The sequence below is a fragment of the Diplotaxodon limnothrissa genome, linkage group LG13 (genome assembly GCF_057381915.1).
Source record: "Diplotaxodon limnothrissa isolate DT_005_m linkage group LG13, D_limnothrissa_male_GT1.1, whole genome shotgun sequence".
Taxonomy (NCBI): Eukaryota; Metazoa; Chordata; class Actinopteri; order Cichliformes; family Cichlidae; genus Diplotaxodon; species Diplotaxodon limnothrissa.
Genome location: NC_140608.1, coordinates 20,210,137 through 20,235,549, shown reverse-complemented (window position 1 = coordinate 20,235,549; position 25,413 = coordinate 20,210,137). Strand labels below are relative to the sequence as shown.

General features: G+C 39.1%; 2 protein-coding genes across 3 annotated transcripts in view; both read right to left on the bottom strand.

The window, feature by feature from the left end:
• The window catches only part of disc1 (DISC1 scaffold protein), a 50,270-nt gene extending 40,538 nt beyond the window's left edge, over nt 1-9,732 (bottom strand). Inside the window, exons 1-7 of one of the 2 annotated variants that reach the window (XM_085368838.1) lie at nt 9,561-9,732; nt 9,220-9,354; nt 5,039-5,907; nt 3,355-3,424; nt 1,883-2,039; nt 1,204-1,300; nt 557-789 (exon numbers count right to left, since the gene is read on the bottom strand). In XM_085368838.1, the coding sequence (XP_085224964.1) occupies nt 557-789; nt 1,204-1,300; nt 1,883-2,039; nt 3,355-3,424; nt 5,039-5,907; nt 9,220-9,354; nt 9,561-9,732 (1,733 nt within the window). Of the gene's footprint in view, nt 1-556; nt 790-1,203; nt 1,301-1,882; nt 2,040-3,354; nt 3,425-5,038; nt 5,908-9,219; nt 9,429-9,560 lie in introns of those variants that run through there. The other variant, XM_085368836.1, reaches the window with a different exon arrangement.
• Nucleotides 9,733-12,670: 2,938 nt separating this feature from the next.
• On the bottom strand, nt 12,671-22,821 carry tsnax (translin-associated factor X). Its single transcript, XM_085369465.1, has 6 exons — nt 22,582-22,821; nt 20,881-20,970; nt 20,672-20,786; nt 19,215-19,345; nt 14,441-14,562; nt 12,671-13,287 (listed from the first exon to the last, which is right to left on the bottom strand). Exons 1-6 carry the CDS (start codon nt 22,595-22,597, stop codon nt 12,910-12,912), a joined length of 852 nt encoding a protein of 283 aa, XP_085225591.1. The 5' UTR covers nt 22,598-22,821; the 3' UTR covers nt 12,671-12,909.
• Between the last annotated feature and the right edge of the window lie 2,592 nt (nt 22,822-25,413).

Here is a 25,413-nt window from a genome sequence, read left to right as displayed (position 1 = left end):
TCTGTGACCAAAGAGCTCTAGTTTCATCTCATCTCACCAAATGATGCACTTCCAGTATGAACAATCTTTCCCCAGGTTGTTCTTAGCACATTTCAGCGTGGCAGTTGTTCTGGGCTCTTTAGTCTCATCTCCGACTAGTTCTCGTTCCGGTCATTCTCAGTGCTTTTTTAGAGGCAGAGAAGATTTATATACTGTGTGTAAATTGGAGGATAACTCTTGGTTTTTGTAAGCTTTGAGGAATACAGAGTTAAAGCATGTCATTGCGCATATATAATAAATAATAATAATTTTATCCTCATTTGTAAACTTCTGTTCCTGGGAACAGCATGTTTCATTCATTCATTACCTGCAGCTTTGTAAAGGAGGCTCTAAATTTTTAATTATTTCATGCAACCACTCAAACAAGATGAAAGCATTATTATTAACTATGCTCAAAAAGACAACTGTTTAGTTCTCTATTTTTCCACTTCCTTTTTTTTCGGCTCATGCAAACACAGCCTTTCATGTCACAAATGTGACATTTAAGCAAGCAAATCATGACATATATGGCGCTGACCTGAGCAAGGAGGGAGGACGAGAGACTGAGATTTGTGTGCGATTCTCAGAAGCGACGAGGTCCTGGAGGGTTCGGCTCATGTCGCGAAGCTGAGCCGTGCTGCAGCTCCTCAGCACGGAGGCCTCCAGCTCCTCAGCCTCCACCTGTTGCTCTTCCTGCTGGATCTGCTGCTCCAGACACCGGCTACGGTCCTTCAGCTCCACCAGTCTCTGCTGCAGCTCTGCGATCTCCTCCTGCAGAGGTGGAGCAATGTTCATTTCATTCATTTTACATGTATGTTAGAAATAACATAGTTTCTATGAAGGTAATCAGCAACAGTGAAGTAGTCCTTCAGTTTTTTAAGCCAGCAGATTGAATGAAAAATTCAAACACCTAATCTGAAACTGAAGGAAACTTGACTGGTGAGTTATTAGCTTTTTTCAGAATTGTTAATCAATAGTTTGTTTGATATTAAAGTAGCAGTGAGATTAATTAATCTTGTTCACACTCATTCACTGTCAGTGTAAATACTGCTGACAGCTATGCATATTTTACAAATTTCATTCACTTTTGTGAGCAAGGAAAGAAGCTGTTTTATTAAATTCTCAGAGGAGCAGTAACTCAGACCAGCCTGACGTACAAAGCGGAACGACGTGAGCCGAATTTACCTCGACAAGCCGTCTCTCTCGTATCAGACGTTCTCTTCGTTGCAGTGGACCCTGTGATGAGTCGGATTGCTCCCCTGCAACAGGCTCTGCACACTCCCTGCCACAAAATGACACCATTTTTAACAGCTTTGATTAACATTTTCAGGAGGTTAATCCACATTTAATGTTGCTTTTAATCTCTGTAAGTCAAAGCTAAAGAGAGCTGCAGATTGGTAATATACAGTATGGTTGTGTGTAATCACTTTTTCCCACAGATTCTCATCAAATAACTCTGTGACAGTGGAAAATCTGCTGTTTATCAGAGGTGACCTAAAATCCTTTTGCTTATATTTGTTCGGGATACTCTCTGAAGAGGCCCCACCTGATTTCCTTCCTGTCACAAGAGCTATTTTGGAGAGCTCCCCCTCTTTGATCTGTGCTACAATATTGCAACAAAAGAAAGAGAATGAGCTTATGAACTCAAATAAACCCCATTATGTCCTGAACAAAGGGAGTTTATTGCTATAAAAGTAGATCTGTTTTTGTTTAAGTGACACACAATATAAAACGAGGTCCAAAACAAAACAGGAAAAGTAATTTTCAGTGTAACCACATTTCATATTATATTCCCCTTATATATTGTATGCAGTTAACGTTTTAAATATAGTGTTTCAGTTAACATGATCAAACCAGCACTGACCTGTACTGACTGCAGTCTGCCCTCTGGAGGGCGCTGTCCACCGCCTGTCGGAGCCTCTCCAGGAGCAACGCCACGCTGGGCTGTTGGGAGGGTAAACCCAGCTTCAGAGTGCTTCGTTCTTTAGACAGCTCCTCTAACTTTTTCCCAAAGCGCTCAGCTGTGAACACACATACACACATGCTGAATAACATGCAGAAAACATCAGCTAGAGGAGTCCAGTTATCAGCAAGTGGTGTTGTGTTCTAGCCCTTTACTAGAAGTCATTTAAAGGGAGCACATTTCTGACCTTGCTGTATTTATGAATCCTGAATAAAAATCTGCATTTCTTGGCTCTGTAAACACATAAAACTAGAATTATCCCAGTCTGGCGGGTTCATAGCTAAATTAAAAGATGGCAAGCACGACATACACAGACAGAATTTACAGAACCAATCTCATCAGCTATTTAATCCAACACTGTGTAAGTGGAAAAACAGAAAACTAAACGTATAAGTCAGAGAATGAATAGACAAGGAGAACACCAGCCAAGGCATACAACACTGACCCAAATAATAAGCACGTTCGAACAGATCTACAGGATACAGAAACATGTGTATTTAAACCTGTTTTTAAGCTGCTCCCTTATTCACAGGGGTCACCACGTGCAGATAGACACACATGGTTTTAATATGGTGGGTTTTTAGGCTGGATGCCTTTCCTGACAAAACCCTCCCAGTGATTTCAGTCTCCTGATATCAAACCAGGGATCTTCTGTGTGTAATGCAAATGTGTTAACCACAGAAGCAGATGTATCTTATGTATTTGTTCTATCACAAAATAAAAGAAATGGGTTAAAATGCAGTTTTTGGTTTGATTGTTTATATTTTTTTACAATATCTAGGTCAGGTACAAGTACAAATGATATTTGTTAGGTTTGAGGCTTTGTTGTTTCGTTGCAATAATCACGGGGAACCCCTTCCTGTAAACTTTTCTGTAAAAGCTTCCCTTATTTCTCTGTAAATACCCTTTATTTTGATTTGAGTCGACATAATAACTGTGCTACTTTCTGTTTTAAGCCACATAAATTGAAGATTTTCTAGTTTTACCATTATAGGGTAGTTAAAAATAAAGCTCTGTGCCTCATCTCTCACATGTTCTTTCACACAGGTCATCTCAGTATGGTGAACAGCAAATTAGCAAGAAATTTAATAAAGAAGCTGACATCAAAGTGATAAATGATCCAAACATGTGAGTGCAAGCACACTCATGAGTTAGAAGGACAGCACGTGTTAAGCTCCTGTGGCTTTCTGGTCACTGAGTCAGAATATTTTCACTTTGAACTGTGCTCTTTTCTCTAACTTTAAGTTATTGTGTTTAGGGATATTAAACTTTACTTTTTAAAAACAAATAGTAAAAAGATAAATAGAATCTTATCAAATCATTCATAAAGTCGTTATTTTGTAACCTTAACCGAAATGGCTAAACTGGTTTACCTGCGTCATAATCGTCGTCCAGAATTGCTTTCTGCTGGAGCCTCTGCAGCTTCAACATCATGGATTCAATCTGAGAGACAGCAAAAAGACAGAACAGGTTACACAACAGTAACTCCAGAGTTCATCGCCTTTTAAACAGTCAATATATGCAGAAAAAAGGTGGGTGCAATGACTGCCAGGTCAAAGTGATACTGGGTCAGCAAGCTGAGGAAAGGGCGTTAACAATAACTTGACTACAGTACTTCACCGTTTTACTTTTTTTGAGGAGGACCTGAAAGATTCTATCAGATGTAAAACACTAAAGCAAATACTGAAAAATGTTTTTATCAGATGAAATATGGGGTCATTTTTATCACTTTCAAGCTTAGAATGTAAGATAAAAAAAAAATATTGTTTGCTTTTCTGTAAAATACTCACAAGGCAATTATTTCTCATTTCTTGCAAAATGCATGAATTATACACTAATTAAAAGTACTTAGGTAGTACTTAATATTAATTACAGAATAATTTGTCTTCTTTTCTATAAAATACCTGCAGTTATTCCCTTATTCTAGTGTACCTATCTTTAAGTATTTCCTTGTAAATTTAATTACTTTGTATTTTCAAATAAACTATATTTAAATTTCATTTAATTTCAGGGGAATTATGTCCTTACTCACGTGCAGTATTACAAAGTGTTAACCAAAAGTTTGGTTAAGTAGGTGAGTTGAATACTTAGTTTTCTCTTTCAGAAAAATCTAAACCTGCTTGCTTTTGTCTTTCTTAATAAAACAAGAAAGCATCAGTACAGCATCACTCTGATGAGTCTGTAAGTACAATGTTCTGCTATTAGAAAAAGCTAGCTGGTTAGCTTGAACGTCTAAAACAAGTGTAAACAAACAAACACGATACATGACCAGGTCTTAAAGTGCAACTTAGTTCTGACACTTAGTATAAGATAAAGAGATGATTAGTGAGTTTCAGAGTTACTCAACTCTTGGGTGAATTTTGTTAACAAAACAAGGCTAACAGCTGCTGGCTGTAGCTTCATATCTACCAACAAGGTATGAGCTGGAACTAGTAAGGAAAGCAAATACGGGTTTCCTGATTTAATATAGTATTCATCTCTCTGTAGTTTAGTCTCATCTTGACTGTAGACTAAGGTGTCAAACCTAGGGCCCGGCAAAAACTCCAATCTGGCCCACTGGAAGAATTTGGAAAATGTGAAGGAGTGAATAGATTTTGAACTTTTAACTGTATTTTCCTAGGATATACAGCTTTTTCCATTGACAAACACCACCCCCCATTGCAATCTATACTACACCAAATAGTCAAAAATAACAGAAAAACAATTCAATGACAGAGAAGTTCCTGTATCGACTATGTCCATCATAGAAATTTCTACTATAGAAATAAAAGAACATTATTATAAATATAGGAAAGTGAGGGGTGCCAGAACTTTTTCTGTTATTTTACATATTTATCATATAGAACAGACATACTGTTGAAATTTCTTCTTGGGAAAATTGTTTAGTTAAACTTTACTAAACAGAAAGTGGAGTTTCACTAGTTCGTCACACTTAAAATCAAAGTGGGCTGTATGTGGCCCATAGTGTTAGATGAGTTTGACGTCGCTGCTCTAGACCTTGTTGGGAGATTAATTTGAATGACTGATATGTGAATTTCATGAGTCTGTCTTGCCCACCTTGGTGTGAGTGCGGTTGTTTTGGAGGCAGTCTTGCAGCACGCCCTCGTACTTCTTCAGCAGGTTATCCCAGCCTTGCTCCAAGGCAGGTGTAGCGCTCTCGTAGCCTGAGGTGACAGAGGAGGCAGAGGTACTGTCCGAGTCCAGGGAGAGTGAGGAGGTGGCCTCTATATCAATAGACTGAGCCTCACAGTCAGGCACGTGGGATCTTTCTACGTGGGTGGCAAACAGGCATTCTCGCCAAAACTTTCCTCCAGGTAGTGTTTGAGCAGGAGACGACTGCTTAGAGAAATTGTGCTCGACAGGTAAGGTTTCGGGTTTTGTTTGAGGCAGGTCAGATGCTTTTGTTGATGAACTTAGTTCTTGCTCTTGTGTGGGTGTGGTGGTTGTTTTCTGGCTGGAGGTAAGTGACTGTTGGATGAAACTGAAGCTGGAGTTAAAAGAGTCCTCTGGCTCTGAATGAGTGTCCAGGCTCGAACTTAACCTGAGTTCATTGTTGGGCAGTGAGGACTGGCCCAGATGGCTGGATGTACTCTTAGAATTGCAGTCCACAGGGGAAGGAGGGTGGGTAACAGAGCAGACAAAGCTCTGAGTCTTCCAGGAGCTACACGTGTGTTTATCAGGCTGTTGATGATTTATTAAAGACACACTGTCTGCAGGAGCTGGACTTGGCCTTTGAGCATTAGTTGCATCAGCTATGTCAGCGTCACGTCCTGATTTTCCATTGGTAATAAAAGTGGTTGTCCCAACGTCCTCCTCCTCTTCCTGAGTGGCGCTCTGCAGTCTGCACTGCTCTCCTCTCATGTACCCTGGTCTTCGGTGGAGCCTCTTACGGCTGGAGCTGCCAGCTGTCCCTGATGCTCTGCCACCTGTCGATGCAGAGATTAACCATTAAGCTTGACAACATGGCCATGAGGAAGATAACGCATGACCTCATTGAACTGGTAGGATTAACCATGTAATCAATGGCTAGAGCAGGAAGATGTAATGCTACGTGTACTAATTACACAAGTACCCGAAGCAGCTGTGATCCAGCAAAATGACCTTGTTTTTAAAAATAGTGCCTAATGGACTGAATTTTTTTTTTTTTTTTTAAACGTTGGGCAGATGTGTGACATTTCCCAGGGTTCTGCTCCAGCTGTTGGGAAATACCAAAGCTGCACAGTCATTTATAAGTTAAGACATGCCTCTCTGTGGGATACCAGATGCATGAACAATATATTCTGAGGTTAGATTTGCATTTGTTTATTTTTGCAAATAGCAAAATTCTTCAGAGGAAAGGTTCTCAAAACATAGCAGGGGGTTCACGCCTGGATCTGGAGCCTTAAATCGGTCTATTTCACTGAAATATAGGGCAAAGGGCACACAGGCAAGGTCTGATTCATGTTGGTCCACTAACAAACCGGCACTGATGACGCTATTGTTTTTATAACCACTCAGCTTCTCTCTTTTTCTTAAAGCAGTAAGGCTGATAAAGTTTACCTGAGATCTATTTCTGAGTGGGTGCTATAACCTGTGAGTCTTCCAGCCAAAGCAATAAACTGAAGGATTGTTTAGAACAATACTGATTACCCTCGCTTTATCAAACCCACTTGCACTGCACTCATAGCTTGTCTCAAAGCTTTTCAGTTATTACGAAAGCCATGTTTTTTGTAAAGGGGGCATAACCGAAATAGCTTGTGAAGCACAGACACTGCCAATCTTAGTAACAAGAAGTGATACAAACATGCATGCAAACAGCGTTTGGTCTGAAAGTGGAGCGTAATGATAAAGGCCAGATTGTGGCGGGAGTTAGACACCTGCTGCAGGGCCACGTGATTAATACATATCATGTTTAGGATTCAGACGAGGAGGCGCGCTCAAATGCTGGGGATCAACAGCCCCTTTGTGTACAGCTGCGCTGCTCCTTCTTTCACTTCTGGCTCTCGCTTTCTCCTCCCACTCGCGAACACTGAAGTCACACAGAGGCACACTGACAGTGCTGAAAACACTGGGATCAGTTGTACTATTGTCAGTGTAAAAGCCTGTTAAACGCTTTAACTACGATAAAAACAAATCCAAAAGTAGAAAACGCAAACAAACACATAAAAACAACATCTTACGCAACTGCAAACCTCTACAAATAATGTGTTTTTTGCAGTGGGAGCACAATTATCAAGACAGGAATGCGGGGCATTGAAGAAAGCATGACCGATGAGCAAACCACAGCCCACTTCCCAACACCCAGTAACCTCCTACGATGCCACTCCTAACCTATCCCATGAGACTGTAAGAGACTCAAATAGACACCAGTGAGAGCAGTATTTCAAGTGAAAGTAACACACGGATGCTCCCATTGTAGCCACAGTGTTTTTGTGTGTGTGCAGTGTCACTTAGAGCTTGGGTTACACACAGGTCCATTAGAGGGTCCTTGCAGACGTGGCCACTGGTCCATAACTGATGTAAGAAACCCAACACCATCTGTAGGTTACAGCTACAACCGCACACTGTCTACCATCTGGTGTGGCTAGATGTTATACTAAGCCCTCTACAACAACTAAGAGTCGAAAGAAGAGGGACATGATGGTGTTACTGTATCCTCGCCATACTTCGATTACACAAAGAGAGCTCTTCCTGGTTTAAGGGGAAGGAAATGCCTCAGGGCCCATTGTTTTGTGTCTGCTGGCTTGTGTGTATGTCAGAGGGGCATCTATTTTTTGGCTGAAGCCCCTCAGAGGTATTTTCTACTTCCTGTCGGGCTTTGGGCTAAAATAGTTCACCGGGAATTACAAACAAGCAAGCAGTGACGTTGAGTGGTTCAACATCAAAGATAAAACAGTCTCTCTGCAACAGCATTCTCACTGTAGCATGTTATCAGTGCTGAAGAAACTGTACAGAGAGCCTGAGAAAAAGAAGCATGTCAGCCAGAAGAGGCGAGATTATTTACCTTTGGAGATTAAAGAGGCCCTCCTCAGCACCCTTAGGTTAAACACTGCATCCAATTGGGCACTGAAAGTGCTTGAGCCAAAGACAGAGAGGAATGCAGGGGCTCTCATAAAAACACAAACATTTGAGGAACAAGCTCAGCACCCTCTGACACACACACAGACACACAAGCGGATCTGCATGTCAGCAACCTCCTGAGAAGCAGCACTGCTCGGCAGATGTGCAAAACCTCGCCACTTGTGACCAAAGAGAGCGTCACAAAAAGGGGAAGTGAAAGTTAGCAGTGATATCTATTCATCTTACTAAAGAAATGACTACATAAGTGGATGAAAACCCAACAATACAGTATGCTCCAATGCCAGTTCCTATCTTTGGTCCTAAATCTTGGTCCTTATCGCTCCATTTTGCACGGTAGGTTAAAGGATGGGGATATTCCAAGGATTGCGTCTCTGCTATGCTCTTGTCAGACTGTAATCACATGAGGATCAGTTGAGTCTGTGTTATAGAGATTCATTTACACACTGCACATACTCTTTAATAGGCATTTTGATATTTCTGGTAGATTAGATTCATTCAAAAATGTCACACAACAGAGACCAGGGAAAAATCTACTCACAGCAGAAGCTGTTTCGGAAGCACTTTGGGAAATAGATTTTTATCTAAGGTTTACCACATCTAGCAGCCTTTTAACTGCAGTAGTTACCCTGTTGCATGTGGCGAGATCATAACAGTCTGATAAATGGGTCTAATGGAGGTCTGATTACCGGCATCCTGCGTGAACAGACTTGGATCACATTTCTATTTATTAGTCAAGCTCATTTTATTTGTATAAAACATGTTAAAAGACCCAAATAGAGACAATACGCAGGAAAATGCTTCTCTACTTTGTCTAAAGAGGTGGGGAACATATTATTTAAGTATTTAATCATTTCCAACTCATCATCACTCCTCCATGAATGACTGGTAGGGAGACTTTAAACCTTTATGATCCAGGGAACTGTGAACTTTCATACACATTCCAGGCAATGCATTATTAAACAGGCTATGAGTCTTCACTGCGGCTGCTCTGCTTTTGTTTAATCATCTGATGATTATCCCTCCCTAAAAACTGCCGGCTTAGTACATCCTAATACTACTATTTTATCCAATTTCGGTGTATTAAAGTTGTATGAAGTTCCTGGGGGTGTATACATATCCTGTAAAAGACCAGGGTCGGTGTGAGAACATCAGCGGATAGTTAAAAAATCTTGTTTTACCTTGAATGGTTTCGCGGCGGTGAAGCAGAGAGTTGCCGTGGCATTCCAGTCCCATCAGTCCAGCGAACATTTTTCCATTAAAAAAGGCTGTTTGTGTTGAAAAGTCAAAGAAAGTCAGACCTCGGTGGCACAAGCCTGCATAGAGTTACATCGACCATGTTTTAGAAGAAGTGAAGCCAAGCAAAGGGACTGATCTCATTTCCGTTATGGAAAAGTGAACCCGGGCTGCTATATTTTCCCTGCACACAGTGAGTGACGGGTGAAAACTGCTTCCCAGCGCGCTGTTTTGTCCCTGATGAAAATTTCTTGACACAAACATTTATGGTACATCAGATTCTTACATTTCTCCCCCTGTTGGAAACAAGTGGGTCCCGCTGCGCCTGAACTGACGGTCTGGAGAAAGACTTCACGTCGTGCTGTTCCTTGTGGGGAAAGTATGGAAAACACATCCAGCGGTGGTGTGCAGTGGCAGAAGTACATAGCCCAGGAAAATCCGTCTGTTAGTCGACACATCGATCAGTAATCCGTTAGTCGCTGCGCCCTTGCGTCATGCGTCGCGTTGGAGCTCCTACGTGTTCAGGAATTTGACTCCAGACTCCTTCAGACCGCCTCATATCCACAGCGGGCACACTGTGGAAGTAGCAGCGGACACGGAACCGGATTAAATAACGCAGTTGTTTATGTTTATATGTGCTGTATTTTAGTGTCACTGAAGCTTGTGGAGGAAATTTATGGGGGAAAATACCATCTCTCTACTATTAAGTCACAAATACCATGAAGTTCAAATGTATACACACAGGATGCGTGTGATTCAGTCATTTAAATCACAGTGTAGCAGGTCTGTACTCCCTTACACATCTTAATGTGTCTCTTTCTTTCGGCACTCAGGGAATCAGCGAGTAGCACCAAACCCTAGACCTCACATGGCGCAGAGTCTTTTCATCCACCCCTTCACACACCGCTCATCCCAGTGCTCCTTTCATTCAGCTCGCCTGGCTCGTGAACAATACTCAGAGACAAAAAGCTCTGTTCAACAGACAGAATGCAGGACGTACTTACACATAGCTAGGGTAAGAGCAGGGATGAAACACGTTGCCTGGCACGCAGAGTGCCATCACCTGCTCTTTGTTAAAGATTAGAGGCGCATTGGAGATGCGTTTTTGACATCAGCGCACTGCCCCACAGGCTGGCTAGTTTCCAGGAGAAGCCCTTTGACTAACCTCTCAAGTTTTAGCTTAGTTGTCAAGTTTTAGTCTTTGGCTTACCTCTGTGCCATAAGTTTTAAGACATAAGAAACACCATATTATGCGAAAAACCCAGAAAGAAGATGCTAAAATTACACACGGTGTCTATAAGGGAGCAGATGAAATGTATAAGAATGATGTAATCACATCTGTCTTATGTATTGATATATGAGGGCTTTTATGAAATAATTAAGCAATCAGGAAAAGAGTGACTGCAAGGATAAAAGATGACTTAATCAAAGGATAAACACGTAGCTGTTGACTAATAACACATTAGCTCCTGCTCTGTTAGGTTTAGCTTGCTCTTTCCCTTCATCAGCTATGCATTCAATGCATCCATCGCATGCATTTTTCACAGTGCTGTAGCTGTGTTGCTGACTTTGACCAGCAGATGTCAGACTTCACACAGATATATTAGTTTATCCGCCATAGAAAGTTAAGAAATAACTTTTTTCTTTACATTTCCCAAAAGTATGTGTACACGTTTTCACTTTTACATCAAACCTTGAGAAATACACGTTTTCATCCAACTTTGATTTCATACATAACTACAACCATAGGCTGACTACGTGTTTCCTGATTTAGTCGTATTCACAAAATATTCATTTGATCCATCATGTTTATGTCACTGTATACACAAATATATAGTATCACATTTAAATAGTCTGAATGTGGATTTAATAGCATTCTTTTCTCCTAATAAAAAAAGGTCCATGCCAGTTTTTTGACTTTCTCCTGTGTATGGAACCAGGAAGTTTTTAAGCATGGCCACGAGAGTCATTTCCAAGCCAAAGGTCTAAATCATTGTAAGTTTTATAGCTCTCACTGACAAAGATGTTAAGAGTGGTTTTGGTCTGCCATATTCCAGACAGTAGAGTTACAGCAAATCTCTGGATTAGGGTTGTTCCAGGATTTATTTATTCATTTATATAAATGGGGCGCTAAAGTAAATTAGCTAAAGTGCGTTACACTGATTATAATGTGCACAGGCCTCCTATGTAATAACTACACAGGAGATAACTACGTCTCCTGTTGCACAAATTAGGAGATGTAGTTACCCAGTAATAATATAATGGCTGCACTTAAGCACAAGATTTAATGGTTTGGTAATGGAACCACTGTGATATGGTATAGTTATAGTTTTACAAAGTAAAGCAGTTAGGAATAGTAAGTAGTGGACTGAGGTTCATGCAATATACCCATGCAGTCAAACAGTCACTGCATGTAATATTATTTATATTTAGATAGTTATATATTCACAGTGAAGCAGAGGAGGACGTTTATTTCTACAGGAAAATGGGGAGTTAGACCCCCTTATCATCTCCTGCTATAATTTCCAGTGCCACCCTTAACCCCCTCTTTAACCGCGGTTGGCTGATCATCTCCTTCGTAAACAAATTGCTTTTCTTTGGAGTGTAAAAGGAGGCCAAAACTTTATTTTTTCTGCACATGTATCTGTTTGTATACACCGTTCTGAAATTGCCCAGCAGATGGCAGACCTAAATTATTTGGACTCTCTCTCTTACAGAGTCATAAAAAGGGACAAACTTATACAATATCAAAATGATCCAGTTCATATCAAAACAAAACAATTACTTAATTACAAATAGCCTACATTTTTTGTACAAAATTAAATTTGTCATAGTCTTTTTTTTTCTAATGTATGTGTGATCAAAATGTGATATGTATACAGACCTAAAGGTGACTAATGTGAATCATAAAATAACATTTTCTCTGAGGTGAAATCTGGCAATAAGATTGTTTTGGCCCTATCTTGAATAAAGGCATCTATTTTCAACAACAGACTATGCTATCATTATTTTCATTTGTCACCGTACAATAACAAGCACCATGAGGTGAAGCATGATATCAGTTCTCTACCAGGAATATTCCTCCTCTCATTCCAAATCTCACTTTAAGTGTACGTCACTGCACTGGGACGGAGTGTTTAAAGAGGGTAGAAGAAGGAGACAAGGGGTTGTTTGTGAGTATGTGTGTGTGTGTGTGTCTCCTGGAGAATAGGGGTGTGCAATGTGCAAAGGTCACATGTTCCTCCTCCACACTGAATGAAGAGTGCAGACAGCCAGTGGGACTACCTTAGATTATCTGTGTGTGATAGAGAGAGGGAAGGGCAGCGAGAGAGAGAGAAAATAAAATGAACACATATTTTCAAAGCCGCTTAAAGTCTCAGGGAGTATGGCATATTTGGCACAGAACCTTTATTCATGCAAAACAACTGAAGTCATCAGATCTTTATCAAACAAAAGAGAATCCATTGTCTATTGTAATACTGTTGTTATTGTAATAACAAAAAATGAACAAGCATGTCATAAAACACTAGAAACATCAGTGAAATCCCATTAAAAATGCACACAAACACCAAATGGAGCTAAACTAAACCAGACAATGAGACCACAGAGAAGAGCGTCGTTGAAGCAGTGCGGGATTAAACCACTCCTTCCTCGGGGTCGATGAGTGTGGTCCGACTAGAGAACACGTCTGCCAGCATGTGTTTGGGGATCTCCGAGCCACGGACGCGTAGGGTGTAGCACGCGTCTTCTACTTTGCCCAGGCTCTGCCGCAGCGTGTGCAGCTTCTTGGACACCTCGTACGGGCCTGTGTTCCCAATGTAGGAGAAACCATCGTGGATCTGCCGCAGGAACTGGCTTAGCTGGAAGGGTGTGTCAATGTCGCCATTGCCGACGCTGCTGATGCACATCCGCATCAGCTCCCCTGTTAGGTCGGCCACGCCCAGCAGGTAGTCGGACGACGTCACCTGAAAGGTCAAGACCTGAGCGTTCACCGGCATCGCTTCAGCTGAGCCCTGAATTGGAAAACAGGACAGGAAAGAATACATTCTAAAAAGCTGGGCCTTTTTATAAAATGTCAACAAAAACAGAATGCAATGACCTGCAAATCTCTTAACCCCATATTACATTCATAGTAGAAGACAGAAAACTAAATGTTTAATCTGGGAAGCTCATTTTGAATTAGATGGCAGCAAAAATTTCAAAAAGTTGAGACAAGGAGGGAAAAAAGGATGAAAAAGTAAGTGTACTAAAAAGAAACATCTGGAGGAACACTATTATTTGAAATTCTTTTGGGAAATCAGAGCAGAGAGAAACTATTCAGCTTGTTATCAACGCTCAGTTTAAAAACCTGCATCTGTGATGGTACAGGGATGCATTGGGCACCCATCAATGTCTTTTTCAGGGAAGGCCGTGCATATTCCAGCAATACAATTACAGTTGTATTACAAGTACAACAGTGTGGCTTCAATAGACGGTTAGAAGAGCCTTGCTCCTGCAGTGATCTTCCTGAAGTTGGAATCTTTCACCAGCTGAAAACATCTGGAACATCATAAAATGAAAAATAACAGAGAAAAGACCCAAGACTATTGAGCAGATAGAACCCATATCAGACAAGAATGGGACACCATTCCTCTCCCAAAGGTTCAGCTGATCCCCTCAGTTCCCAGATGTTTATAAACAGCTGTTAAAAGAAACAGGGATGCTACACACTGGTAATTGTGACACTGAGACATGCTGCTGGCACCAATTTCAAAATTATCTTATTTATTTATGTGCATTTTCTGAATTTGAACATTTTATATGCAATGCCTTTAATGCAAATTAATGAGATTTAAGTCATATTGTGTGGATCAACAGACACCCTACAACTGAAAAAAATAAACTGTCACATCTTGCTTTAGAAAAGAAAAAACAATCCAAAAATAAAACCATTAAAACATTAATGGTGAAGTTTCTATATTTGGAGTCTCAAATCGAACGGTGACCTTACAGTGGCTACATCTAAGTTTTATTTTTATATACACTCTCTGAGCCAAACAGAGTTTGATACCACGAAAGCGACAAAATCTATTTTCCAGAATGTCACATAGTTCTTTTAAGGACTTTTTGGGGATTAAAAAATACTTCATAAATTGTTAATGTTCAGTCAGTCCTCTGTGATTTTACCTTAGGATCTGCCTTCTCTGTGTTCATGAACACCAGCCTGGCGTTGATCTCTTCCAAGCTGATGAGGCAGCGATGGCGGATGTAGTGCAGGAAAGAGACGGCTTCCACATATTCCTGAATCCCTGATGAATTAAAGTACATTAAAATGGATCAGAGTAAAACAATGGCATATTCACTTGATCATTTCACTGTGCTTGCTAAAACTGAATGTGACAGTGGCTGGGGCATTTGTTTGCAATTCACTAAAATGACCATGTATCAAATGAGCGTAGCAAGCAGAGCGTGCAGCATCAACATGAAATCTGCACAGTACAGATCACAGATGGAGATAATGATTCAAATAAAACCTGTTTCCTGTCTCTATCTTTTGATAGAACAACAGTGGGTGTTTTTTTTGGTGGGCTAAGATGACCCCTCATTTGTTTTCTGCCCCTGGGTAAACAACAATCCAATAATCACAGGACGGAAGACTTTGTGTCTGAAGTTTACTTTTGGAGCGGCAGTTGAACTTCAAAGAGCCTGCTATCTCTCCGCACTGACCGCAATGCGCTGCACGGAGCCAGCAAGAATACTTTATCTTGACTGTACTCTGAATAGCTTTCACCACTCTGATTATGATTTCAGTCCAGTCACACCAGCGTGTACAGGCAGTGGGCCGAACGACTACACAACACTAATGTGCACGGAAAATATGAAAACTATCAATCGCAGCTACTTCGTTATTTGGTTTTGTAAAATAAATGCATTAAATATATCGATGATCATCTATATTATGTCTTAATGACTTCATTTAACATTTTGTTTATTATGAATAATTATAGAAAAATCATTGATTTTTTTTCTATTAGTTTCTTAGTAGCTGACAAATTTCACCTGCTGAGACAACAGCAAAATCTGATACTGAGAACTTCAATTTGATAATTACCTAATAACTCTACTTACCAACATAGTTAAACATTTGTGTCTTTAAACAAAAGACGTATCAGAACCATATCGCAGCATTAATTCTCAAAGTTGTATGGGTTACATGGAAACATTATGTCAACAATTTGCATTTGATTAACTGGACTGATCTGAACAAGCTGGAGCAGAAAAGTTAAAAGTTAACCAAGTATTGCAAAAGCAACATAAAATAGCATCTTAAGGAAAAAGAGAAATAATTGGAAATAATGAAATGACATGAATTACCAATTTATTATCAAAAGAAATTTGAAAAAGAAAAATTAATTCTTATCTAATCATAATAAACTGTTAACAGTTACAACAAAGTATCCAGTGGTAAAAAAACAAAACAAAATATTTTTATTCTTTGGCTCTTAACCCGGAGCGAGAGCTTGGGTATTTAGGCTGCTATATTATTGCTTGTATTTTTTGTAATTCCTTGAATGCGCTTGTGTATGTGTGTGTGCGTGTGTGTTAGTGTTAATTCTTTAACCCTTTGTTTCATGTACAACATGTTGGTCATCTTTGTTGTTTTTATGAATAAATTTGGATTGAAAACATTTTTTCTTTTTTTTGCTAACAGCATAGTTAGCATTGAAACATTGTTACTTAAAATTGTGGATTAACAGTTTAAGTGAAACTGAGTGGTTTGTAAGTGTAGTCGCAACTTTAAATGGAGGATTAACTATTAATAGTTACAAACAAAAACTATTAAACTGAAACATGTTTACTTGGAGTACATAATTTTATAGTACTGTGAAAGAGTCTTTAGCCACTTTTCATTTCTTTAAATTGTTTTTCTCCAGGCTTCCAAATGTCTTTAAAACCTTAAAAGACCTTTGGAAGCCTGGAGTAGCCATTGGCTACTTTTTCACTTATATACATAACATAATTTCCTTAGGGATTAATAAAGTATTCTGATTTTCATTCCAGTGCTTGGACCTGATCATTTTCAGAGGAATGTTTTTTGATTGTTAAACCACTTAATGCTGACATATGAATCATTCGTAAATAAAAAAAGAAAAAGCACCTAACTCAATTTTTCCAAGCAAAGTATAAAGAAATGAGGAGCGGCTAAAGGCTTTTGAAAAATACTGTATTTTAGGCTTCGGTCCTCCCAGTGTTTATTTGGCAACTGTTTTCGACTCTTTAAAAAACAAAAAAAACAAAAAACAAACTGCTTACCAGCTAAACACTGCCAGTGGATCCACTTTCACAGAGGGAACACCACAGTCCAGGGCAGTTTAAATAAGGCTTTGAGGCAGGCAGGCAGAGCCCAGTTCCTGCATTTACTGTCAGGAGTTGTTTATGTCTTTACTGAAGCAGAAGTTACCTTTGGTCAACGAGGCTCGCAGAAACCTTACAGAACATCGTGTCTAAACAGTGACTAAGAGCTAAAAAAGTGGAAATTTGAGAGATTTTACTGGCATGGTGGTAGGAAAAGTTGAGAGGCGAGGGTGCGAATATAGCTCGGCAGGATCAGATCTTGAGTAATGCGCAAACAGTACCGTTGCGGTTTGGCGCACATTCATGTACTGAGAATACTGAGGATTTTTGGACTGAGCTAATGTTTGACCACAGAGCGGTTCACTGAATTGCAGGTGAGCCACGTGAAAAGTTCCACATGTTAATGTACGCAGCTAGCAGGGTAAAAAAATAACAACAACAAAAAAAAGCGTACCCAAGTGCCACGCTGCTCTGTTATCAGTGGCAATTATGGTCAGATTTAGCCCACAATATCTTTGATGGTCATTATATAAAAAAAACAGACCCATTACACATGCCTGGAGACTTCTCCTCCAGCCAAGATTATCTGGAGGGCCCGTGCATCGAGCCCAGCCTCAATCTAATAAAGACGATGAAAATGGGGAAAAAAATAAAAGGGCTAATTGGTGGGAACTGCCATTGGTCACGTTGCGAAGGATGCAGCAGTGATTCCTGTGTGACCGCAATCTAAAAATGACTTCCCCAGCTGCTAGATAACAGCTCCCACTCGCTGCCAGTCATGTTTTTCTCCTTCGCTGCAGACATTATGGCTACAGTAACAAAAAGTGGTGCTTATGCTAGTTTGAAAACAACTTTATCAGAAGGCGTGACCATCACATCCAGGCCTGCATCAAGGTCATGCTTTAACACTATCACTGACTTTACAATATGTCTATTGAAGATAAAAGAAAATCATTTAAGTACAAATCATAAAAAAGAAATTATTAATTACATCAACGGATAAAGAAAAAAAATGTAGTTTCCTATCTCACCTTAACTCTAGATTTCGACATTTCTTTGTCTACTTCTTATTTTGGGTGAGTGACACTATCGTCACTCTAAGGCAGCTGAGTGAACCAATCAGAAGTAGACTTTCTATCAGAGCTGCATTATACAATGCAAGCTAGTTGTGCTAACTTTCTATTGACTATACTCAATGGCTTTGAATGACCTTTTAGGGCCTTCCACACTATTATTCAGTGTTGGGGAGTAACGGAATACATGTACCGCCGTTACGTATTTAAAATACAACATATGAGTAACTGTATTCCGTTACAGTTACCGATTAAAAAGGGGGTATTCAGAATACAGTTACTTTGTTGAAATAAATGGATTACACTGCGGTACTTTCCTGTTTCATTTTGTCGCGGGTCAGGACTGTTTGGGTTTTGTTTGACAGCTACGTTCTTTTGTTCCAGGCGGCAGCGTTATGGTTGCCATGGTTACAGGGCGACGCTCTCTCTCTCTCTCTGCGACTGTGTGTTTCCTGGGTGAGAGAGCGCCTTTTCGTTGTTGTTGTTGTTGTTGTGCTAAGCTAACAGGCAGAATGCTACAAGCATAGCTCTAAAGAATTGTAGCATCATGGGCAGTGTAGTCCGTGTTGCAGGGAGAATGCACTGCCATACACGTTATGGGTCTGTGAGCGCGAGGAGGGAGAAAAAGGGGAGTGGAAAGGTACGAGTTGTCATCGAGGAAAAACGGGAGCTGGAAGCATGTAAATATAATAATAACCACTGCAGCCAAGAAGAGAGCCTGACGAGCCCAGTTGTAAGTAAGCTATTAAGACTCGACTGTACACCGTGTTCGTGTTTTCCTCCGAAAACAATAAGTTCCGTTGGAGCAGTCTTTCAACGCCTCTCTCTGTCAAGAAAAGTTGACCCACACAACAAAGTAAAGCTATTTTTCGGCTACGAGCCGACAGGGACCCCGCCGTATTAGTCAGAGGTCCCTTTACTACAGTTCGGAGTCGCGGACCTTCAGTAATAGTAATAAATCACACAGCAATAGTACATTCACGTTGTTGTAAAAAGCACGATAATATATTAAGTAATCAGAATTATTCAGTTATTATTATTATTCAAAAGTATTCAGAATACGTTACTCTCATTGAGTAACGTAACGGAATACGTTACAGAATACATTTTGGGGCATGTATTCTGTATTCTGTAATGGAATACATTTTAAAAGTAACCTTCCCAACACTGTACTATTATTATATTAAAGGTATATTTATTAGAACCCTTAATGTACTTCATAAAGATTAAAACAGCAAAATACTTACTGCTTAATAATAAGAAGGAGATTCAACGAATGTGAGCTATCATTTTTGCAAACACCTCTAGTGGAATCTACATCAGATATGATCTAACTGAGTCACACACAAAGGGCCACGTGCCTTGTATCCCATGGGACCGTAATCTAATAAATCCACTTGGGTGTGGCAGGAGAATTTAAACAGCCGATTAACCATTTTAGAGTGAAAAAACACCACTTTCAAAGAATTCAGTTTCTTCCAGAATAAATATGTGCTTTATATATAAACGAAAAGAGGTAAATGACCACTCACCTGGTGTGAAGGCTCTGTGAAACTGATAAATATCCTCTCCTTTCAACTCCTCAGCAATCTGCCCAATCTTCTGCCTGACTCCATCCAGCTTTATGTCTGCCTCGTTCAGGACATCCTCTGCATCTGGTACACTTTACACACAGAAAAAAATGTTAAAAGGTACAAAAAACATATAAATATTTATTTTTGTTTTAGACTTACTTTGTTGCATGCCCACTACAACTAATGCCAATGTATTTATTGTTTTTACTTATCACTTTTAAAGATCATTTGCCATTTTAAGATGATTTTCCCCCTGTGAAGCTCATTAAAGTCCTATTACATTTTTAGCTGACGCTGTTCTGAGATCTTGATTGACATTGAATTATATGTTTTGTCAAGATATTTCCATATTATTCCAAAGCATATATTCACACATTACATCCCTCTCAAAACTATATCTGTACTGAATAGAGACAATGTAAATGATAGGTAGGTTATTTTCAAAGCTGCTGTTTACATCAATGATATAAAAAAAGACACTCTGTAGTGTCCAGACAGCAACTACAATCAGAAGCAGGCTCCAGTGAAAAAACTGATATACAGTTATGTCTAAAGGGTTTAGAACAATGATACATTTTTTGTAATTTTGCCTCTGTATACTAACACAGAAGACTAAACAAAACAATCAATATGTGATTGAAGACTTTCAGGGTTAATTCAAGGGGTTTAACCAAAGTTTTGCAGAAAATGTGAGTAACTACAGATACTTCTGTCCTGAGCCACCCCTCACTTCCTCATATTTTGCTTCAAATGAGCCACACTTGTCATTTTTTTAAACTGGTCCTGAGCAATAGTTTTCCTGAATGTTTCTCTTTTGACATTGGCTGCTGTGCATGTCATTTATTTGTGGCTCATCAGAAATGGCCACAGCAGAAGAGTGACTGTCGATAATCATCCACTTTAGTTGTCTTTTGTGGGCTAGTTAGTATGTTTTGTCTTTAATAATATATCAGATTGTTTATCTGGCTTTATCTCTGACAGGTTTATTTTGTTTTCTTTTTTAGCCTAATGATGCCTAATGATCTCTTTTTGCTTTGGTGTTTAAAATTAAAGTGGAAAACTATAAAATCCTAATTTCAACATGTTGAATGAACTTCAGATATCATGTCTGCTGTATTTATCATGAAATAACCTAGGAAGAGGCCTCACCTGAAACTGCCTCAGTCAGTACAATTACTGGGCCTTTTGAGAATGGGAAACTGTGTATAAAAGTGGCTGTAACTCCTACACAATTAATGCAATATTTTTGTTAAACCCCTTGAATTAAAGCTGAAAGTCTGACCTTTAATCACATCATGATCATTGTTTTAAAAATCCACTGTGCTGGTGCACAGAGGCACAAGTAGTTATCCCAAAAACTTATAGACCTAACTGTACTAATCTATACGGTGCATATTATTGTTAAGAACACCTACGTGGTCACTCTGTGCAGAAGAAATATGGTTCTCTTGCTTTCAATTGTGACGTCGCGACTAATCTTAACAAGACGCTCATATTTGTCGTGTTTGGTGTCGAGCTCCTGTTGGAAAACTTGAAATACACAGAGAAATGTTTCAGTGCAGGCAATACAACATTAAAACCATTTGGGTGCAAAGTGCAGTGAGAATACTGAGGATGCTGTTACCTTTGAAGGCAGCCATGACAGACGAGGAGGGGTTGGCACTCATTTCGTGCTCCTGCGCTGCATCTGCATTTCTCCGTGAACAACCCTCACCTGACAGTAGAGATGATGTCATAGTCTTTAAATAATAACTGCCTCTATCTGCCTCTCAGTCACACAAATAAAATACACTGAAAAAAATGAAATTGGGTGGTTGTTATATGTACAAGATTCAAACTTGTAATTGGAACTAAATTATTTCATGTTCCTATGGTGAACGTAATTAAATCATGTAGCATCTGCATGAAATTCAACAACTTAATTTGTTCTTGTTGAGATGACATGATCATGACATACAATCTAGTAAGAGTGGTTAGTTGCCTGGACTCACGAAATTCACAAGATCACATTAGATGCCAAACTGCAGGAAAATCGTTGGAGTTTTAAGAGGCAGACAACTGCACCCACACGTGGTGTGGGTGCAGTTGTTTTATCGCTATTTATTGTGGTTTAACCTGTCAAGGACAAAAATGTACAGAAAAGTCTGCATCAAACCTTGTAATCAAAGCTTTCCTAGTTTTCTTTCCTAGCCTGGATTGACAGCTTGGTGGTGTGATGGTGAGTGCTGTTGTCTCACAGCAAGAAGGGCCTGGGTTCAAATCCACAATCTGTCTGGTTTGCAGTACGTAATTAGAGTTAGGTTAATTGGCTATTCTAAATTACCCATGAATCTAAGTGCAAATGGTTGTTTGTCTCTATGAAATCATCAATCCCATATTGGTTCATTAAGCAAGACTAGCAGTAATTGCCCTGATTAACAAAGTAGTTGTTCAAACAACAAGATTTCATTGTGTTTTCCTGAAGTTTTTAACTTGTGTAGAATGAATTAAAACAAATTTCACTTTACATACTTCAATATGTAAAGTGACATAAGTCAATGTAAGTATACTACGTTGATCCAACGTAATCTGATTACATTAAACCACCAAATGCCAAATGTGTTGGTTTGACATGGTCAAAAAATGGGTTATTGTACTTAGTTAAATCACGTGGAAAAGGTGCCATGATTAAACTGTGTTCCTCCAACAACAGATTTTTTGGAGTGTAGGACAGAAAATTTCTTGTATGTACAAACAAATGACAACGACAGTGGCTGCATGGTGAGATTTTTCCCATTCAGCAGCCAATGGCAACTTGTAGTGACCAAATGGCTGCTAAGAGCTTGAGTGCGTGGGTATACAGATTGCGTGTAATTGCCAACCTGACCCCATTCAATCGGAGACTGATAGAAACATTTATTGCAGGTTTTAGTGACAGTGTTGGCACGCATTAGAATCTCATTTTTTGCAGCAAAAAAATATTGAACGTGAGATAACTTTATTTAAAATTGTGCATACTTTGCAGTTGAAAAAAGACAAATGCGATACTTGGCTTAATGCAAAAGGTTAAAAAAAAGATAATAATATTGTATCGTCAATGAAGTATTATGATAAAATCCTATCGTAGGGTGACTCGTGATTCGCACTAGTATGTGCTTTAGGCATTTTAAGGGAACACGGGATTAGCACTGTTTACGTCTGTTACGACCGAAATGATTTCGTTAACCTGACTTAGGCAGAGTAGGTTAAAACGTTATCATGTATTAGTCCTACTGTTATTTTAGGCTTGCTGGGTAATTACAAAACTCATAAAACTAAACTTGTTATTTTGAAATGATGGACTTACCTTCTCGTTTATTCATAGCTTCGGTGTTGTAGTGCACAGTTTTAAGGGGTGTATTTCGAGAGTTTTAGCCACTAACTAACGCCAGTACCAGTCAAACGTAAAGGCTGAGTACTATTACGATCAAAAAACAAAATAGTTCCGCTTTAATCCGAAAAAATTATCTTCTCTGAGCGATGGAAAACAAAATTAGTAGAGCCTACAAATATTTTAACGCGAATAAAACGGTGTTTCCTTGGTTTTAATAACAGGCGTTGGTGCGGACCTCAGTCCATCGCGGGGCTTTTGCGCTGTTTACACGCGTAGCAGGAAATTCAAAGAGATGCATCACGGGATACGTAGTTAAATGTCAGCATCAGGAGTTAGTTTTATTACAATGTTTTCCTTATTACTAATTTTCAAATAATTAGAATCTGCTTTTAGAAATTTGGCGTAAATATATAACAATTGCATTTATAATAATAACACAATTTCAATAACAACAATACAAACATATAACAGCTATATTTATAATAATTACATAATAATCGCTTTTATGACGTTATAACTATTAAGTAAGTTCTTGAAGATACCATGTATACTAATTAGATATTCCCATACCAAACCAAAAAGAAAGATGTGCCACACAGAACTTGTGCAGCCCAGACAATTTCTCTTTCCAGTCAAAATTCAAACGTAGAAATTCTCCAGACTGCCACCCTAAAATAACCAGTGTCTTAGATATTCCATCGAATATCTAAGACAACCTTTGGCGAATTACTCGTCTTTTCAACAAAACGTTCCACCTTGACTTCTTCCACAGATTGAAATGTCTTTACTGAAAGTCCTGCAGATGTGATTTGCGATTGCTTTCTGTTAACCATCTGTGCATCTTTTTGAATATTGGCCACTGTTGTGTGATGCTTACTGCATACGTTTGTTTTCATTCACTTTTCATGATTATTTTTAGGTCTCAATTTAAAATTGGGCGTCTCCCTGTGGTCATTTAACATCTCCGAGAAGTTGTTTTGTGCATCATATTTTTTTTCTTCTTGTTTTTATGTCATTGTCATTTTTTTTGTAGTTTTTTCCCCTTTTTGTAGTAACACCTTTCATCTTTTTACAACCACTCTCTTGGAATAAATGTACATATCATCACGTTTGGATTTACTATCTAATTTTGAGTGACAATTGGGGTATTTTCTATGTGTCATTGTTTTAACTTTGTATCTCTTTAAGTGTACTTTGTGTCTCATTTTAGTAATTTTACATCTTTGTATTGACATTTGGTCCCTTTACCAGCATCTTACATCTCTTTGGTGTGTCATTCTGGATGATTGTTTTGTGTATATTATATTTGTGGATAAAACAAGACCAGGACCCAGATGAAAAAACAAAACAATTTAACTTACCGTTGTGATGAATGAATGACAGGTGTTTGTCATAAAATATTTATATGAGTACCTCCATGCTCAATAAAATTTAAAATGTTATCCAATATGGCTTCCAGTAAGTGATTTAAGTCACCGGTCTGTCATAATCCTAAGTTTCATAAACTGCACGCCACCCAACTTATCTGTCTATCATAACAGCAGCAAGCTCTTTAACTTTTTGTTTGTGCGAAAGGAATTTCACCTATGCGAGCCAGGAATGAGAGCACAACACAGTGCTGCTGACTGGAGATGCCTTCAGGTGCTCCCTTCAAGCTCCTACAAACTGATTTGTGCCAAAAACTGGTTTCCGATTCTTCTGTTTTTATTATGTCTTTTTTCTCATAAATAGACTATAGTCAACAGGAGCCACGAAGGGGTTATATATAAAACAAAGAAACGACTTGTTCTGCAAAAAATCTTTATGACTCCGTCTTATTGCATCAACATCATGATTATAATCCAGTCCCTTTTGGCCAATTAAAATATCTTTATAGAAGTGTGATGTTAGTTCTTGACATTTTAATTTTAACGACACATTTGACTTGCAAGTGGGTAGCTTCTGTTTCACTAGCATCACAAGGTGACAGGGCTCAAAACGATTTGCTATCATTCATAAGTGGTATGTTTAGCAGATGTAAATACCTCCAATTATGTTTTTATTTGTATTATTTTGGGGGGACAAATACCAGAAATCACTTTTCGGCACGACACAGGTTTTTAGATGTTTCTTTTGCTTAATATAGAATAATTACAACAGCACAACCACACGCAGGTAGACAAATACTCATCAGAATATCTGGTTTCTTACTTTATAATTTAGGCTATATGATACTATTGCTTCGATAGGAAATGCGCACAAAACGAGTCAGCGATGCTTGAAGCAACACTTGCCATATGGCTATATCTCTTTTGCTTGTCCTTTCCACAAATCTGTAAGCGGTTTGTGTCAAATTTAAATGACAGCGCTACCTTTAATTTGCCATTACACAGTATTGCAGTGTTACAGTAATGGTGAAAGTCAGAAAGAAAGCAACATTGGATTTATAACCTATTATACTGGATTGGGTACTCAAAGTATATAAGTATAATCATGCATTTATGCCCTTTCAGTCTGTTGCACATTTTGTTCATACTTATTACTGCATGGTTGGTGGAGCTAATTTTCTGCACTGTTAGAGAACATGAATATATTGCATAATTGAAACAGTTAGGGTAACATATGTACATCACTTTTTACCGACTGACCAGAGGCGCATGCCCACCCCCGACAAGACTTGAACATGAACTTTCACGTGTCGCAAACACGCCTTTTTTCACCGCCAACTGTCTGTCCGACCGCACCTGAAAGCAGCACGAGAGAGGCGGTGCCTTTGTGCTGACGTCAGAGCGGGCCGGTCCTCGAGCTGGGCTGGCTGAGCACACT

What these genes read in the sequence shown, in the direction of transcription:
- tsnax (XM_085369465.1), bottom strand. An exon ending in TGTCATGGCTGCCTTCAAAG is followed by an intron (nt 20,787 to 20,880) that starts GTAACAGCATCC and finishes GTGTATTTCAAG; the next exon opens with TTTTCCAACAGGAGCTCGAC. An exon ending in CTTCTGCACAGAGTGACCAC is followed by an intron (nt 19,346 to 20,671) that starts GTAGGTGTTCTT and finishes CTGTGTGTAAAG; the next exon opens with TGTACCAGATGCAGAGGATG.